Below are 16,098 nucleotides of genomic sequence, written 5' to 3' on the forward strand. Positions count from 1 at the left end.
TGAGCTACCTATAGTATACGTATAGTACCTCACTTAGCTGAGCAAGGCAAGGTCAGGCACCTTAGCTGCGTGATTGGCATCACAGTAGGCCAGCTGGTGTGGGTCCCCTCTGTGGCTCCAGGGCAATCGCGTCGGGTCTCGAGTGGATGGACATCACCGCGTCACGCCAGGCAGGTCCCCGCCATCCGTCCATTCTTTGCACCACAGCAACTTCAAGCCAACGAAAGCCAGCCTACCTAAGCTTTGGAATTGTGTGCATTAGACACGAGCCTGCGCTCCATGGTTGGGACGAGGCTTGAGAACGGCGTCGATGGCACCGCTATCCGCATCGTGCAACGCCACCAGCAGCAGCGACCATGGATGACTTCTCTGACGACGACTTCGACAACCTGAACGACGACGTTCTGCAGGAACTCGAGAACAACGCCATCCAGGCCACCCAAGCCCACAACCCGGGCCAGACCCAGACTGGCCCAGCTGCCCGGCATGAATCCTTCGACCAGGAGTTCGAGGACGACGATCTCGACGACACCATTGTCATTGATCAACTAGCCCAACCCCCTCAGCCGCCGCCGGGACTCCAACGCCAGCAGCAGCAAGCCCTGCCCATCGGGCAGCCGCGCCACGGCACATCTCTTGCAGGCACGCATCGCTGGAATCAGCACCTACCACAACATCATGTGGCGACCTCCAACACGCCTTACCCTCCCCGCCCTGCCTTCCAGCCTCCCCGCCCCTTCGCGCAACCTCCTGTCCGCCAGCCCATACCCTCACAGCGATATCCTCCCGTGGCGCCTTCGCAACGGTATGGGCCAGCTGCATCATCGCAACGATATCATCAGCCAGCTCGTACAACGGCAGTTCCACCCCCCGGGCCTCGACCCTCCCAGTTCGGCGGCCCATCGGCCGTGCCCATATCACGACCCTACACGGCGCAGTCCTCGCAGAGCCGCCATGACCCCGGCCCCGCGAACCAGAACGACGTGATTGTCGCCTTGCAGGCTCGCCTATCCGAGCTCGAGTCCGATCTCACCGCTGCTCGGGGCGAGGCCTCCATCCTGCGGTCCAAGTACGACAAGGCCATCGCCGCCCACGAGGCCGAGGTCTCACGCCTCAAGAAGGAGAACGCGGAGCAGGTGGCCAAGCAGGAACGCCTGGCTGAGCAAGCCCGCATTGCGGAGCGTAATCTCGCAACAGAGCTGCAATTTGCCCGCCAAGACCTTAGAGAGGAGCTGGGTCGGTCAAAGGCCAAACGCAAAGAAGGAAAAGATGGGCCTTCGACGCCTCGAAAGACGCGGACATGGGGCATGCCCGATGGCTTCGATGGCGTCGAGATTTTGGCCAGCCCTAGCAAGGGTCAAGCTCTCAGGCGCAAAGACGCCGGGCCGACGATGCCCGCTCCATCCGAGCGCACGCCCACGAGGAAGAGAAAGCGACCCGTTGTTGACAGCCCCACGTTGGCCCTCGAGACAGATGGTGATGTTGCGCTCGCCAATAACGACCAACAAACAGGTGCTTCGGGCTCACCGCGGCCGGCCGCAATTCCTGGGATTCAACTCGATGTACGTTCTGTGCGCTGCGCGATGCCGGCATCTATCAACGAGGTTGCTAACCAATGGTTGTCCCGCCAGTTCCTGAGGCTGTTGTTGGACCATGCCGCCGTCCATGGCCAGCCGCCAACATTTGAGGTCTTTTCGCGGTATGCCTTCCCGTCTGACCCGAAGCATTCGTTGGCATCCATGCTCCTCAAAAGGCTGCCGCAGATGGGCCACCCCGGCGATCCCCAGAGTCTCCTAGTTGAGTTTGCAGACATGGTGATTGAGCTTTGGCATCGCTGCCTTGTGGAGAAGTACCATGGCCCCATCTATCACCTGGTGGCGTTGATCGCGTACACACTGCAGCTCAACGCGGTCGATGTGGCGCCCCACATCATCCCGTCCTTCATTCCCGTTTGTGTTACAACGTGCAAGCTCGTGGCGTTGCCCAGACTCAAGACACAAGACGGCGATCTAACGGCACACCCGGACCCCGGAGTCCGGCAGCTCTGCCTGCACATCGACGTGGCCCAGTGTTTGGCCGTGCTTCACCTTACTGCTCTGGGCTGCATGCCGGCCCCGGCGCAGGACAAGGAGCCGGTCGATTCTCCCCAGCCATCGCCGCAGGGGGACTACTGGAGGTCGTTGGAGCTCGACTTCATTCTAATGATGCTCGCACCGTCTACTCCGGAGGCAGAGTGGTTGACCATGATGTCCATGTTGCGAACCTCGGTGATGCCTGACAGCATTGGGCCGATTCCGTTGCCTGCGGCGGAGTCGGGAGGCAGACGTACAGAAGCAACGACGCGTGAGGGGGTTGCTGCGGTCTTGATTGACTGCGTCACGTCGTATCTCTGCGAACCGCCGCAGTGGGCGACAACCGGAACCTTGAAGCATGTGGTGGCTCGAGCGGCTGCGCTGGCCACGCTCGCGGCGTTTGTGACGAGCCCGTTTGGGGCGCTGCAGATCGCAGAAAGCAGCGAGGCCATTCCACGTCTTGTCGCCGGGCTGTGCTGGGCCATTGATCAACTGTACGACTCTGACCTCCCAGTCGAGAGCAGCCGAGCCAATGGCCCGACAGCGGATCAAGCACCCGCTGGCTCCGATCCCATGGACGTGGATACGCCCGGGATGGCTGCGGGCACGGGGGCGGATGCCTCCTCCGGGCAGCAGCTTCAGCAAGTCGGTGCTCTGGGGGACGGTCTTGCAGAACAAGCCCACCCCATGTTCTTTCTCTGCCGCATCATCTCACAGGCCACGTCGCTCCTCCACTTCCTGGTTACCGACCCGCGCACCTCCGAAGTGGCCAACATCTCGACCAAGCTTGCCGCAGCACACGGGGGATCGCAGCGCTATTTCCTCACGCTGGCAAGGCTCAACTTTGCTGAAGAGGATCTGGTGCTCGAGGCTGGGATTGACGCCGACACGGTGGAGCGGGCCCACGAGCTGCTGGAGCTAGCGGTCACGCCGGATGAGGGTGAGGAAATCGGCGAGATGTTTGATTGATATGGCCGCCGGATAATGAATGTACTGTAACAACAGATATGTGGTGTTCTCAAATGTGGCTCCTGGCTAGGGGCAGTGTATGGTATGTAGGTGTGTTAGTACGGGCAGGCGTATTCATTGGAACAAATAATACCCCGAGGAACGGAGCTTTTGCTAGCATTCGAACGCTGCCCATAGCTCCCACCGCAAGGTTTGTCTGCACCATGAAGTTACGAGGTGATGGAGGCCTCTACCAAACTTCCCTCAGGCTCACCAAGTCACAATTGATATTATCGCGTCGGTCGCCACCCACGGTGCACATGATATGACGTCTCCGCTGGTGGCTTGTTGATCACCTCCACTCCACTCCTCGATTGTTAGCTGCCCCTCCATCGGCGGGCCTTCTGTGGCCCCCATTCCCCTTACTCCACGCGGGCACACCGCATTTCCAGCTTCCCCTCTGCCTCTGCAGCCAGAGCCCGGCCCACGCGGGGTCATGACCCCACCCTCCACTTTTACGTAAGCTCAGCCCAGCCAAACAAACGGGCTCCAATGGGTCCGAACACCAACCACCGGAGAACCGGACATGAGTCTGGACTGTTTCATCATCAAGAAAGGTCCCACGTCTACCTGCAGGACCTGAAATGCTTACACAGTACGCAGTAGAGGCATCTGGCTCCGATCCCCCAAACATTCAACATTTTGACCACTCCCTTTGTCTGATGGTGCTCCCCCCCCTCTTTTTCCTTCACCTTTCTTCAATGGCTGAGTACCGACTCAAGGCGCCCTAATTGAGTGCCTCTCTGGATATCCCGACCATCTCACGGGTCCTTTGGAAGAAACCATCCACCAGGTAGAAACAGCAAGTGCTGGTACTTTTTCATCCATCAGTATATACCTGATTTGCGTCGGTCAGCGCCTGTCTGCTGGCAACTCGACCGCTGGCAACCATGTCCTCGCCCCGCGCAGGACACGATCACGTCCCTGCCCACCCGAGTGGGCTCCGGCAGGCTTTTACGGCGTCCTCGGAGAGTTCTGGCGCCGGCGATGCACCCCACAGCGTTCCCGGGCCGAGCCGGCCACCTCCGACCGAGACCACGGCCTTGCTGGGGTCGGCCCTCGACCTCCGCGATGAAGCCCATGAGGGCCCCTGTTACCACGGCACCTTTTCTCCCCGCCCGGCCACGCCCGTTGACAGCCTGCACGCCGATTCGCCGAGCGTCTCGGGGTCCGAGTTCTCGGCCGCCGGGATCGAAGGGGCCGCCGGTCCGTCCAATCGGAGGATTGGTGGGAGGAAAAGCTGGGCGTCCAAGATCAGGAGCAAGAAGATGAACACGTCAAGCGTCTTGGCTGAGCAGCACGGCGTTCACGACGGGCCCTTGATGTGCGTCCTTCTCCTCACCCCTTGGTCAACACCGGAACCCCTGAGCCCTCGTTCGCACTGACTGACGTCCCTACGGCTCAGGTACCTGTCATACTACCTTCCTGCCATGACGTGGACGCGGCACTATAACTGGTCCTATTTCAAGGGGGATTTTGTCGCCGCTCTTACCGTCGCTGGAATATACATTCCGATGGCTTTGTCGCTCGCCGACAACCTCGCCCATGTACCCCCGATCAACGGCCTGTACTCTTTCGTCATCAATCCCCTGATCTATGCCCTGCTAGGCAGCTGCCCAGCCATGATAGTCGGGCCCGAGGCTGCTGGGTCGCTGCTCGTTGGCAGCGCCATCAAAACGAGCCTCGATCGTCACGGCGGAGACCAGGATGCCAACCTGCAGGTGAGGCTGTGCGGCATCATCGCCGGCATGTGCGGTGCTCTGGTCCTGCTCGCCGGATTCGCTCGAATTGGCTTTGTCGACAGCGTGCTTTCACGGCCATTCCTGCGCGGTTTCATCAGCGCCATCGGCGTGGTTGTGTTCGTTGACCAGCTCATCCCCGAGCTCGGGCTGAGCCGCCTCGCCGACCGCGCACGTATTGGTCACGCCAGCAGCGTCGATAAGCTCACCTTCATCTTCCGCAACCTCGACCAGGTCCATACATTGACCTTGACCATTGCCGCCACAAGCTTTACTGTCATCATGGTCTGCCGCGAGATCAAACGGCGACTGCAGCCACGGTACCCCGGCGTCGCCTATGTTCCCGACCGTTTCCTCGTCGTGGTTTTCTCGGCCTTCCTGGCATACTGGTACGAATGGGACAAGCGCGGCGTTGCCGTCCTGGGAAAGGTGGAAGCAGCCAGCGGCCGGTTGTTCAAGTTTCGTTGGCCTCTACAGCCCTCCAACCTCGACTACATGCGCGAGTCGATGAGCACGTCGTTTCTGATCGCCCTGCTCGGTTTCTTCGAGTCGTCCGTCGCCGCCAAGAGCCTCGGCGGCGAAGCGTTCGCTGGCATCCAGCTGAGCCCTAACCGTGAGCTTGTTGCTCTAGGGACCGCCAACCTCGTTGCTTCCTGCTTCGCGAGCCTCCCAGCTTTTGGGGGTTACGGGAGGAGCAAAGTCAACAAGTCGACCGGCGGCCGCACTCCCGTGGCGTCCATCATTCTGAGCGGCTTGACGTTGCTCTGCATCCTCTTCATGCTCCCATATCTCTACTACCTGCCGGTAAGACCACGCTGATGTTTTTGTTTGAGCCCGCGCTCGTCATCGCTAACCTCTCCTCCCACAAGAAACCCGTCTTGTGCTCCCTGATCAGTGTTGTCGGCTGGTCGCTGATAGAGGAATGCCCTCACGATGTGTCCTTCTTCTTCAAAATTCGCGCCTGGAAAGAACTAGGCCTCATGCTCACCATTGTGTTGGCCACCATTTTCTTCTCTCTGTCCTTCGGCATGGCCATTGGCGTTGGCCTCTCCCTGTTGCAGGTCATCCGCCATGCCACACGCCCGCGGATCCAGATCCTCGGCCGCATCCCTGGCACGAACCGATTCGAGAACGCCGAGACGGACCTGGACCGGCTCGAGTTCATCGAAGGCTGCCTGATCGTCAAGATCCCGGAACCCTTGACGTTCGCGAACACGGGCGAGCTAAAGACGCGGCTGCGGCGCCTCGAGCTCTACGGTTCCAACAAGGCACATCCTGCGCTTCCCCGACTCCGTAGGGAAGACTCGAATCGTAACATCATCTTTGACATTCATGGCGTCACATCTCTCGACGGCAGCGGTGCCCAAGTGCTCGAGGAAATCGTGCGCGACTATCGCCAGCGCGGCGTCCGCATTTTCTTCAGCCGCGGATCAACCCCTGATTCCAAGATCGGGCGGCTGCTCCGGAGAAGCGGAATTGTCGAGCTCGCTGGCGGGGAGAGCCACTTTGTGGACGATGTGAACGAGGCGTTGAAGCTTACCGAGTCGGAGGAGGGAGCCGCTCCCAGGGGTAGCGCATTAACCGCTCCATGACGTTTCACTGGGTCCCCTGTGTAATCTCTGGGTTTGTGATCGACTCGGGAATTTTGATATATATCTATAGACTGCATCTCTCTTGTTGTTCCCATTTGGTCATGGTGCAAGTTGGGATCTGCGTTTTGATTCCCAGGGCCGTTGGCGCTTCCGAACGCCTCCCGCCAGGGGGACACTAGTGTACATGGTGCTGTCAACAACCCTAACCCTACTTGGTGCTTACTCTGTTGGGTATTGACTGCGAAAGGGCCTTTGAGTCCGTACTTCAAGCCCGGGGACGTCCCAGATCCGGAGTAAGGTGCAGCCTGCCCTCAACAAACACTCTAATACTCTTCGAATCTGTGTGTCCTTTTGTCCACAGCAAGGCTTCACAAAACATCCGCTATGCTTCAAGAACTGCAATTACCAAGCCGGGATCGTGCTCTCGGTGCCCTGCTGGGAGTCCATGCTGGCGATTCACTGGGGGCCACGTTGGAGTTCATGGCCTGGGAGGAGATACAAGGCAGTTACCCCCAAGGCCTGAGGGAAATTGTTGGAGGAGGTCACTTTGGCTGGCCTCCAGGGCACGCCACCGACGATACAGACCTCACCCGCGCCGTGCTCCTAGCGTATCGCGACCTCGAAAAGCACAAGGCATCCGGCTCCACCCAGCCTCTGCCCGACGTCGTCCGCGTGGCAGCTCATTACATGGTGGACTGGTACGACGGGCGCTGGCCTGACCGCCAGCGGGGACATCCGCCCCGGGATATCGGCGGTGCAACAGCCATGGGAATCTCAACCTTCAAGCAGACGACCGACCCGCGCACAAGCGGGGCCGGCGAAGGCCGTGCGGGGAACGGATCTCTCATGCGGTGCATCCCGACAGCGCTCTTTCAACCGGACCCCGAAAAGGCCTTTGCCGAGTCAATCGAGATATCGGCCGTGACGCACGATGACTTCCATTGCACCATCGCCTGCGCCGTGTACAACGCCATGGTCCGCGCCTTGGTGGTTGGAAAGCCTGTCGAGGAGGCTTGGCAAGCGGGCAAGGAGACCGTGGCTCGAGCTACGGCCGCGGCCGAAGGCGAGCCGACAGCCAGCCGCAAGGTCAAGATGAGCCGTGCTGCGCAAAAGGTCGACGCCGCCCTGGAAGCCGGCAAGTCGCTCGTGCGGGTGGCCGACCTCGCCGAGAAGGGGCCCAGGGGCGCCGCCAACGCCGCCAGAGTCTTTCCTTTTCGCGCATCAGGGCATGTCCTCGAGTCTCTGGCTCTGGCGGTAGCAGCACTGTTTGACCCCCGCTCACTGGAAGACGTCCTGGTCGACGTGGTACGCTTCGGGAGGGACACGGACACCAACGGGGCCATCGCTGGAGGACTTCTCGGTGCACGCGACGGCGCCGAGGCCATCCCTGAGAGATGGAGAGAGAAGTTGCAGTATAGGGAGGAGTTTACGGAGGTCGCCGATTACCTGTTGTCGATGCAGTACCCACAACAACCGTAGGTTATCGGGTCGGTGTCAAGCTATGTGTACAAAGGCTCTTGTCACGGATGTTGCCCCACCTGATCATGTACTGTACCTCTACAGTGTCGTGTTCCCCGTGTCTAAAAATACTCCATGCTCATATATCCACCACAACCCTCCCAGCGCCCCGGGAAGTGTTGAAGTTCCCAGTGTGGTGTCGATAGCGAAGTGCTAGAGCGAACGCCACCCAATATCATGACTGTTACCTGTTGCGTTATATTTGTCACAGCCAGCATGCTATAGGGTGACGAATCGCCAAGGACAGGACAGTGAAGGGCCCTGGTTACAGCCCAAGCATCCAGCTAGAGCAGCATGGCGGGAGGAAAGTTGGGCTCAAAGTTCCCGTCCTCGCTCGAAGCAGAGAGTGGCCGGCATTCCGTTGGAGAGGGTACTTGCCTACCCTCATCCCGTTGATGCGCCAAGCTGTAGACCACTTTATCCAGATATGAAATCTCTCGACGGGAAGCCCCCTTCATGGCAGGATGTCACCCACTCAGTCAGTTCTCCCGCGTCTGCCTCTTTTGCCTGATGAAACTCTTCGCCCCGACCAAATATCGACTTTCTCGAGCCTAAAGCTTTCGGGGTTTGACCTGGTCAAGTCTGACATGACAACCCCAGCGTAAAGAAGCCTCATGGTTCCGATCGTCTGGAAAGTGACCGCCAAGCGAAAAGCACGGCGCTTTAGAGGTCTCCAGTAAATCCACCCGCGACTTTGTGCCCCGTGGTACTGGGCCGTTTTCTGTCACAAGCGTGGAAAGGTTGTAGTGTGCGACGGCACCTCTCGTGGGTCATGCCATTGGGCCACCGTGAGCGATGACCGCCCACCAATAATGGCTGCCCGCCTCAGCTAGGACAAACCTTCCGGAGAGGAGGGGGTGTCAACAATCTGAACAAGGTTATCGTCACACCCAGCTCTGCGAAGCCAAGTCTTTGGCGAGGCTGGGTCTGCCCGGAGCTGACATCCAAGAAAACGGGCCGTTGGATAATATGGAGCCGTGCTTTCGTCACGCTTCTGTGTGGCCTTGGTGGCATGCTGATACCCAGATTCCATCTCCGAGGTATCGCGGACGCACTGCTCGAGACCCCTGGCTTCCCACCCATGGTCATTGGTGGTGTAGTGGCGCGGAGCTGTACGGACCGTAACCAGCATCAGAATTCTCAACATGCAGGTATGGTCACGGGCTCGATCCGTCAGGGGAAGAGGAAAATCAACCCGTAAAGTAGGCAGGTGAGGTACTCCAGGATCAGGGACCAGAATACCGAGATTCCCAGGACAACGCACGGTCGACAGCGTTTGCGTGGTGTGATTGTCCCTTCTCGTTATGTCCCGGCCTCTCCGCATGCACGATATTACACGGCGGACTCTCGCTGTGGCGAGCATCTAGCATGCCTCTTTGCATGCGGGTTACAGGCTTGCCGTCCCCCACATTGAGATCACATGTGATGGGGTGCGGACACCAGCGACCTGGTCAGAGGCACATATCAAGGTGCTAGTTAATATCAAGCAATATCGCCTGTGACAAAAATAGGAGCTGGGCAGGGTTGCCCGACCTGATTTCACCTCTAGACCGTTTATCCCCAGGCTCACCATGGCTCAGCTGCTTGCCGGGATAGTCGAGTCCGGGAAGCATCCCGGGTTGCTTTTGCTCCGTTGAACCTTAACCGACTTCCCGGGCATCGCTGGACGCGATGCCTGTGATGCGAGTGGTCCGACTAGTGCCACCATCATCACATCATCGGGTAGCTCGAGCGGGGATGGACACATCGCTACGACGCGGTTGTCTAAGCCAGGCGACGCCACCAATCTAGTTCGCGGCCGAGTCCCTCTCGAGACCGGTGGAGTTCGGAGGGAAGGACCGATGTCCCTGAATATCCCCAAGACATGTTGGGACCTCGGGCGAGGGGGAGTGCGCTCATACCGAAGTGAAAACCGTTCTCGACATCTATAAAAGGGGCGTCCATCACCCGTGGTAGCTCATACTCTCCTCCATCAATCATCACAATCAAGAGCTTTCATCAGTCCTCAATCTCCCCGCTCACCTTCACCACGCACCATTTCAAAATGCGCTTCTTGACTGGCCTTACTCTCGTCGGCGCTGCCGTCGCCGCCGTCATTGACCGCTCGCTCGCCGTCGCGGCACCCAAGCCTGGTGACATCAAGATCCTGAACGTCAGCGCCATCGGCTCGGGATGCCCGGCTGGCCATGCCTACGTCAATGTCGATGCCACGGGCACTATCTTCGACGTGGCCTTCGATCAGTACATTGTTGAGGCCGGTCCGGGTACCTCGGTCGCCGACAGCCGCAAGAACTGCCGCATCAGTATCAACCTGCAGTTCCCTCAGGGCTACCAGTGAGTATCAGGCCCGATACCGGGACATGGAAAAGAGCCCGCTCCCTTCCCCTCTGAGAGTGCACCTTCAACCGTGAAGTGAGAGCGCTGACCCATACCACAGATTCTCCATCATCGAGACTCGCTTCCAGGGCTATGCTAGCCTGGCGGCCGGCCAAACCGGTACTTGCCGTGCTGGCTACACCTTCGCGGGCGACAACAGCCAGGAGGTCGTCTTCCAGAAGAACCTTGCTTCCCCGTACGAGGACAACTACAACCTGCTGGCCGGCGTCGGCATCGAGTCCTTCTCGCCTTGCGGCAGGACCACGGCCATCCTGAACGTCAACTCTGAGATTCGCATCACCCCGATCAACACCCCCAGCAGGGGTGTCATGACTGTGAGCGCCCCCCAGACCGTCAAGCTTGCCTGGCGTCAATGCTAGTGCCGCCACCTCGATTCCTTTGTGCTTGCTTGTTTTTGATTCTGTATCATTCAATTCTTTCCTTCACCTGTTTGATTACCTCCGTTATCTGTTCATTGTATCTACCCCATGTTCACCCATGTCCGCTTGTTGTTATCCCTCACGTCGTGCCACAGGAAACAAAAGAAGCAAGATCAAAAAAGGAGGATGGATGGGAGGAAAGAAACGCAAAAGCGGAAACTGGCACACCCAAAAGGCTATGTATCACCACATACAAGACTGGGATAGATGGGCTAATGCGAGGGCAAACGTGCGACGAACTGGCTAGGTGGACTCCTTCGATGGAAGCGTCCATGTCATCTTCGCCACCAACTGGCGTCTCTGCTAAGCGACAAGCGGCGACACGCCTCAGCCGGCTTGAACGACGGCCAAAAGCTCGGGCCAAGGGACATATGACGAAAGGGGGAGAGGGCTCGTCGGAGGGTTCAGAAAGGACAGCCAGGGTACAAGTGTTGGAAGATGCTACGCCGCACGGTCAAGTAGATCTAGGATGGGTTGGTGGAACTGGGAGGAGATGGATCTCCTTGGAATGTCAGCTAGGAGTTGCATTCTCGCATTCTTTGCCTCTCGTTTACGAGAGTGCCGTTTGGATATCAGCTGGAATCTACTTGTTTCCGGCTCAGTTCGTGGTATCCTTTTGTTGCCCATCAGTGCTGGAATTTCAGCACGATCTTTCAGCATCACCGTTCGCTTCACATCGGCCGCATTTAAGGCCCATGGATGAACCACCGGTTGCACAACTGTTAGGAACCCATACGAATGGCCGTCCACCTATCGTAACTTAGCCGTCTGTTCCACAGCAGATTCTATCCGGTGTTCTTGCACCCCCAAAGTAATACCTGAGTGTACTCAATGTGGGTATAGGATGAATATGTATTCCCCACGGGGCGCTTTTCGGCAAAAGCATTTGCACGCATAGTAATCCAGCATAAGAAATTGAACAACAGTCACGGCAACTCATCCTCGGTAGTTCAACTCGTGATTGTTAGGCATCCGGGAAACGTCGGGTATGTAAGTGGCCGGCTGATAGTTTCAATCAAGCACCGACGACATCACTTCGACCCATCTTGACATTTAGTTGAAACAAATCCCGTCTCGACGTACTCAATGTATCCACTCTCGGCTGAAAGTAATTGCGGGGAAAGGTATAGAGCATGCAGTGTATTTGACAATTTTATGCCATTCTACCACCTATCCTCAATATCAGCTACTAACGTTTGATTGACCAGTCACTCCCTGTCCCGAGTTGAGGGAGCTCCAAAGTATCCAACGGGTGAAAGCAGCTACGTAATCTGCTTAAGAGCTGTGAGGGTTATCATTTGTCGAAAGTATCATGGCAATAACCGCTCCGGCTGCTAGCTAGTTGGGAGCTGTGCTGTGCCTGCGGAGACGTAATAAGCCGCGCGCAAGAGGTTTGGGTGCAGAGGATGATGCCCAAGTTTGATCGTAAATCTTGCAAATAGCCCTGTGAAGAAGACCAATAACAGGAGCCAACGTACTATCCGGTAATTGTAGGCTTACGAGAGACACCAGAAGGTATGTAATATTTCTTGATTCAACATTCCATCCGTCCGGACCTGTCATTGAATCGGCAGTGAGAATATCCGTCTCCTATAAGAAGCCACCTTTTCCCTTCCCTGTTGCCAGAATCAGCCGGAACCCACCACATGTGAGGAATCTCCCCTTCAGGTGCTATTACATTAACTACGAACACTTATCAAGAACGGCATCATGAAGGCGTCCATCGTTGCCCTCCCTGCCTTGGCTGGCTTGATCAGCGCCAACCCTGTTGACGTGAAGCCGAGGCAATCCTGCCCTCCTGTCCACATATTCGGAGCTCGTGAGACCACGGTACCCCCTGGATATGGCACATCGCAAGGACTTGTCAACATGGTACGGCAAGCGTACCCAGGGTCGACGAGCGAGGCTATCAACTACCCGGCTTGCGGTGGTCAGCCTCAGTGTGGCGGCGTAAGCTACGACAACTCGGCACGGCAGGGTACACAGGCCGTTGTCTCGGCCGTCACTAGCTTCAATCAACGCTGCCCTGGGACCAAGATCGTCCTCATTGGCTATTCGCAGGGCGGCCAGATCATGGACAACGCGCTCTGCGGCGGTGCTGGTCCCACTCTCACCGGGGCCGCCCTTGACGCTGTGAAGGCAGCCATTTTCATGGGCGACCCGCGCAACGTGGTCGGACTGCCGTATAACGTAGGCACCTGCCAGACGCAAGGCGTAAGTATTTCTTCCTTCTTTCTTGACTCTTCAGCTGGCCACCATACATGCCGCTAACTCGCTTGGGTGACAGTTCGCCGCTCGTCCCAGGGGTTTCCAGTGCCAGCCGGCTAGCCCTTCAATCATACAGTCATACTGCGATGCCACGGACCCGTACTGCTGCACCGGCAATGACGCCAACTCCCACCAGCAGTACGTTAATAAGTACGGCCAGCAAGCACTGGCATTCATCCGGCGCCAGCTGGATGCCCTCCCTTGAGTCGCGCTTGGGCATGGTGACGTTAGGAGGGACCTCTGGCTTGATTCATTCCGGTGTCCCAGAGTCGTTCGTGGAGGGAGGTCATTCGTTAAAGGGTCTACGGTTGTAACGGTATCAAATCGTGAATGAATCTGGCCTAGTTCCCCCTAACGACCTACCCGGTTAATCACTCGGTTGTTCATTGGTTGCTCTTCTGAAACATTTACATCTGCCCTCGTCTTGTGTGCGTGTTAAGTATTCTGCAGCATATATCATAATTCAACGCATTCGTTACATGACCACGTATTCCTTGCTTACGCGAATGTTAGGTATATCAACGCAATTTGGCTCCCTTGTACCGCAACAACTCGTCCTGGACCTCATGGAACTCGCGCTCAATGACGTGTGCATGCCTCTCTGAGCGGGGAGTGATGGAGCACTCAAATGGCAAAGGGCTCGAGTTAAAACCATCCGAAAAGGCGAAGCTTTCACAACAAAGGAACTACGTTAGTGGGTAATCATGGTCAAAGCGTTTGAGGGGTGTCTTACATGTCAACGTCGATCTTCTTGCCCTTTTCGTCCAGAGCTGGCTGAATATTGAACCCCCACAGTATCCTGGCGATATTGATAGCCACCGAGTTCGTGCCGAGGTGCATTCCGGGACAGATGCGGCGGCCCCAGCCGAAAGCACTATGCCCTAAGTTGCCAGGGTATTCCCGAGGCTTGAGGAAACGCTCTGGACGGAACTCATGAGGCTCAGGGAAGTCGTTCTCGTTAAGGTGAACTAGACGGAGAGAGCACTGTGTCAGCAGAGAGCTCATGGCATAGCATGGCCTGACAAAAAAGATCGATGGGAAGCATACTGCTCCACAGGGACGCGATGACAGTGCTCCCCTTCGGGATGAACATGCCACGGTACGTGTCGTCGGCTGTGGTGGCATGTGGGGTGCCGCCAAGCACGGCAACCGGTCGCCAACGGAGCGTCTCCGCGACCACGGCACGGATGTACTCCAGCTCGGGGAGGTCGTCAAAAGTGGGAAGCCGGTTGGACCCCACTACCCGGTCAAGCTCGGCCTGAGCCTTGGGGATGAAGCGATCACCGAACTTCACGCAGGCCAGGATAAAGCTCGCCAGGGAGCCCGCCGACTGAAGGATATGTTCTGGTTAGCATAGCTCGATGAACAGAATAGAGGCATAGGGCTGCGGGAAAACAGGGACTGGACAGCGTACGGTTTCAACGCCAGCTCCGAACGGTGTTCCCGCCGTGTAAGCCACTTCGAGGTCGGTCATGCCAAGCTTGGGTTGCTCCTCAAGCAGGTGCTTGGCAAAGCAATCGGGCAACTTGCCAGCAGCCATGCGCCGCTTGACATCGTCCATGAGTTCTGTGTACATCCGGATGTCCTTCTTGCGCTGCTCGAGCACTTCGGCTTTCCATGGCGCAAAAATGCTGGGAATGTACTTGAGGGCTGGGTAGCGTTCAACCGCGTACTTGCCTGGGATGCTACCACGGACGGAAGGTGTTAATCAGGCGGTCCATTGTACACAAGGCCCGGCGTACTCAAGCTTACTTGACAGAGGTGAGCCGGCCCATGGCTTCCGCGTTCATCTGCACGACGGCGTCCGTACGGACATCTTCCACGCGGCGGCCATAAGTGACAGTGACGATAACGGAGGCGGCGTATCGTTCGAGATGCGTACGGAAGTCTTTGGGGCTCTTGAGTAGGTCGTGCATCAGGACCTTGGACTCAAGGCTCTGAATTGGCCGGTATGTATCGCTCTGGCGCTGCATGAAGCCGCTATGCAGCAGCTTGCGCCAGCGGCGCCAAAAAGGCGAGTACGGGGCCATAAGACCGCGCATACCACCGGAAAGCAGTTCGCCTCCCATGATGAAGCGAGGCCGTGACGAGTAGATGGCGCCGCGTTTCTCAAGAAGGTCCCAGGCTGCCTGCGCCGATCCCAGAATTATGGTGGGCGTCGGTCCCATCTGAAGATACACCACGTCACCATACTGCTCATTCAGTTCACGAAACCACAGCCACGGCTTCCTGATGCCAGTCTTCACTGTTTTGGGGCCCGGGGGCAGCTTGGACCGGTGCGACCACAACCGCCATTGTTGTCTCAGCTGCAAGACTCCAAAGTTAGCGGATGGAAATAATGTCCTGAAGGGATACTTTTGCGGTTGATAGTATCGTGATTCGTGAAGGCTTGTTGACAGTTGTGAGTGGCAGGGCGATGTCGGAGAATCTTACCCGAGGCAACTCCAACACCAGATATGCCGAGATGCCAATGGCAAGCCCGAGACTGATAATGACGAGCTCAAGAGTTCCAGTAGTCATGCTGGATAACTTGCCAACGCCCTCCATTTATGCGAATAATTTGGGACGCTGAACTTCGCGTTGGGGATCTTGCTGGCGCGAGGATGAGCGTGCCTCTTAAGCTGAGATGCTCGGTATAAAGTACCCGTGCGCCATCACCCCTCTTCATTTGGCACCCGCCCAACTGCCGCAACCACTGGCATTCGAATTCCGATCTTGGCGCGCCGCTAGAAGACACATTCTTTCTCCGCATTCATGAAGCCGACACACCGAAAAGACGTTTTTTTGTAGGTTTTTCATGGACATCTCGCCAGATGACAGCTTTTCGATTGCTTAACCCGGGATCGCCAGCCACAATTTCTGGGGGTACCCCCCTGCAGTAGAAGAAACTTTCAGCAGCTGAACACCCAACGGTTACCTGTCAGGATCCCATCACGGTGTAAAGAGGTCGGTTGATGAGGGACTCAGCTGACTCATAACTGCAGCACACGGTGGTGATCCTCCTTTGGTTTGTAGTAAATTGGGAGTCTGTTATTGCTTATCCGGTTGGGTCGCGTGACATGGCCTGAGCGCAGACCGTAAGCGC

The 16,098-nt window shown here is 57.4% G+C and overlaps 6 protein-coding genes across 6 annotated transcripts; 5 read left to right on the top strand and 1 right to left on the bottom strand.

Moving 5' to 3' along the window:
* Window positions 1-356: 356 nt before the first annotated feature.
* On the top strand, window positions 357-3,041 carry VTJ83DRAFT_5236 (uncharacterized protein; the record flags this gene model as incomplete). Its single annotated transcript, XM_071011814.1, has 2 exons — window positions 357-1,562; window positions 1,632-3,041. The coding sequence occupies 2 exons, from the start codon at window positions 357-359 to the stop codon at window positions 3,039-3,041; spliced, it is 2,616 nt and encodes an 871-aa protein (XP_070866686.1).
* Window positions 3,042-3,970: 929 nt separating this feature from the next.
* VTJ83DRAFT_5237 (uncharacterized protein) lies at window positions 3,971-6,411 on the top strand (the record flags this gene model as incomplete). Its single annotated transcript, XM_071011815.1, has 3 exons — window positions 3,971-4,404; window positions 4,486-5,623; window positions 5,689-6,411. 3 exons carry the CDS (start codon window positions 3,971-3,973, stop codon window positions 6,409-6,411), a joined length of 2,295 nt encoding a protein of 764 aa, XP_070866687.1.
* Window positions 6,412-6,795: 384 nt separating this feature from the next.
* Window positions 6,796-7,890, top strand: VTJ83DRAFT_5238 (uncharacterized protein; the record flags this gene model as incomplete). The annotated part of the gene is made up of 1 exon (XM_071011816.1): window positions 6,796-7,890. One exon carries the CDS (start codon window positions 6,796-6,798, stop codon window positions 7,888-7,890), a length of 1,095 nt encoding a protein of 364 aa, XP_070866688.1.
* A 2,083-nt stretch (window positions 7,891-9,973) lies between these two features.
* VTJ83DRAFT_5239 (uncharacterized protein) lies at window positions 9,974-10,685 on the top strand (the record flags this gene model as incomplete). Its single annotated transcript, XM_071011817.1, has 2 exons — window positions 9,974-10,263; window positions 10,367-10,685. 2 exons carry the CDS (start codon window positions 9,974-9,976, stop codon window positions 10,683-10,685), a joined length of 609 nt encoding a protein of 202 aa, XP_070866689.1.
* A 1,770-nt stretch (window positions 10,686-12,455) lies between these two features.
* VTJ83DRAFT_5240 (uncharacterized protein) lies at window positions 12,456-13,218 on the top strand (the record flags this gene model as incomplete). Its single annotated transcript, XM_071011819.1, has 2 exons — window positions 12,456-12,959; window positions 13,090-13,218. The coding sequence occupies 2 exons, from the start codon at window positions 12,456-12,458 to the stop codon at window positions 13,216-13,218; spliced, it is 633 nt and encodes a 210-aa protein (XP_070866690.1).
* Window positions 13,219-13,531: 313 nt separating this feature from the next.
* Window positions 13,532-15,560, bottom strand: VTJ83DRAFT_5241 (uncharacterized protein; the record flags this gene model as incomplete). Its single annotated transcript, XM_071011820.1, has 6 exons — window positions 13,532-13,682; window positions 13,747-13,981; window positions 14,061-14,343; window positions 14,428-14,698; window positions 14,766-15,319; window positions 15,447-15,560. 6 exons carry the CDS (start codon window positions 15,558-15,560, stop codon window positions 13,532-13,534), a joined length of 1,608 nt encoding a protein of 535 aa, XP_070866691.1.
* Between the last annotated feature and the right edge of the window lie 538 nt (window positions 15,561-16,098).

The sequence above is a fragment of the Remersonia thermophila genome, chromosome 4 (genome assembly GCF_042764415.1).
Source record: "Remersonia thermophila strain ATCC 22073 chromosome 4, whole genome shotgun sequence".
Taxonomy (NCBI): domain Eukaryota; kingdom Fungi; phylum Ascomycota; class Sordariomycetes; order Sordariales; family Chaetomiaceae; genus Remersonia; species Remersonia thermophila.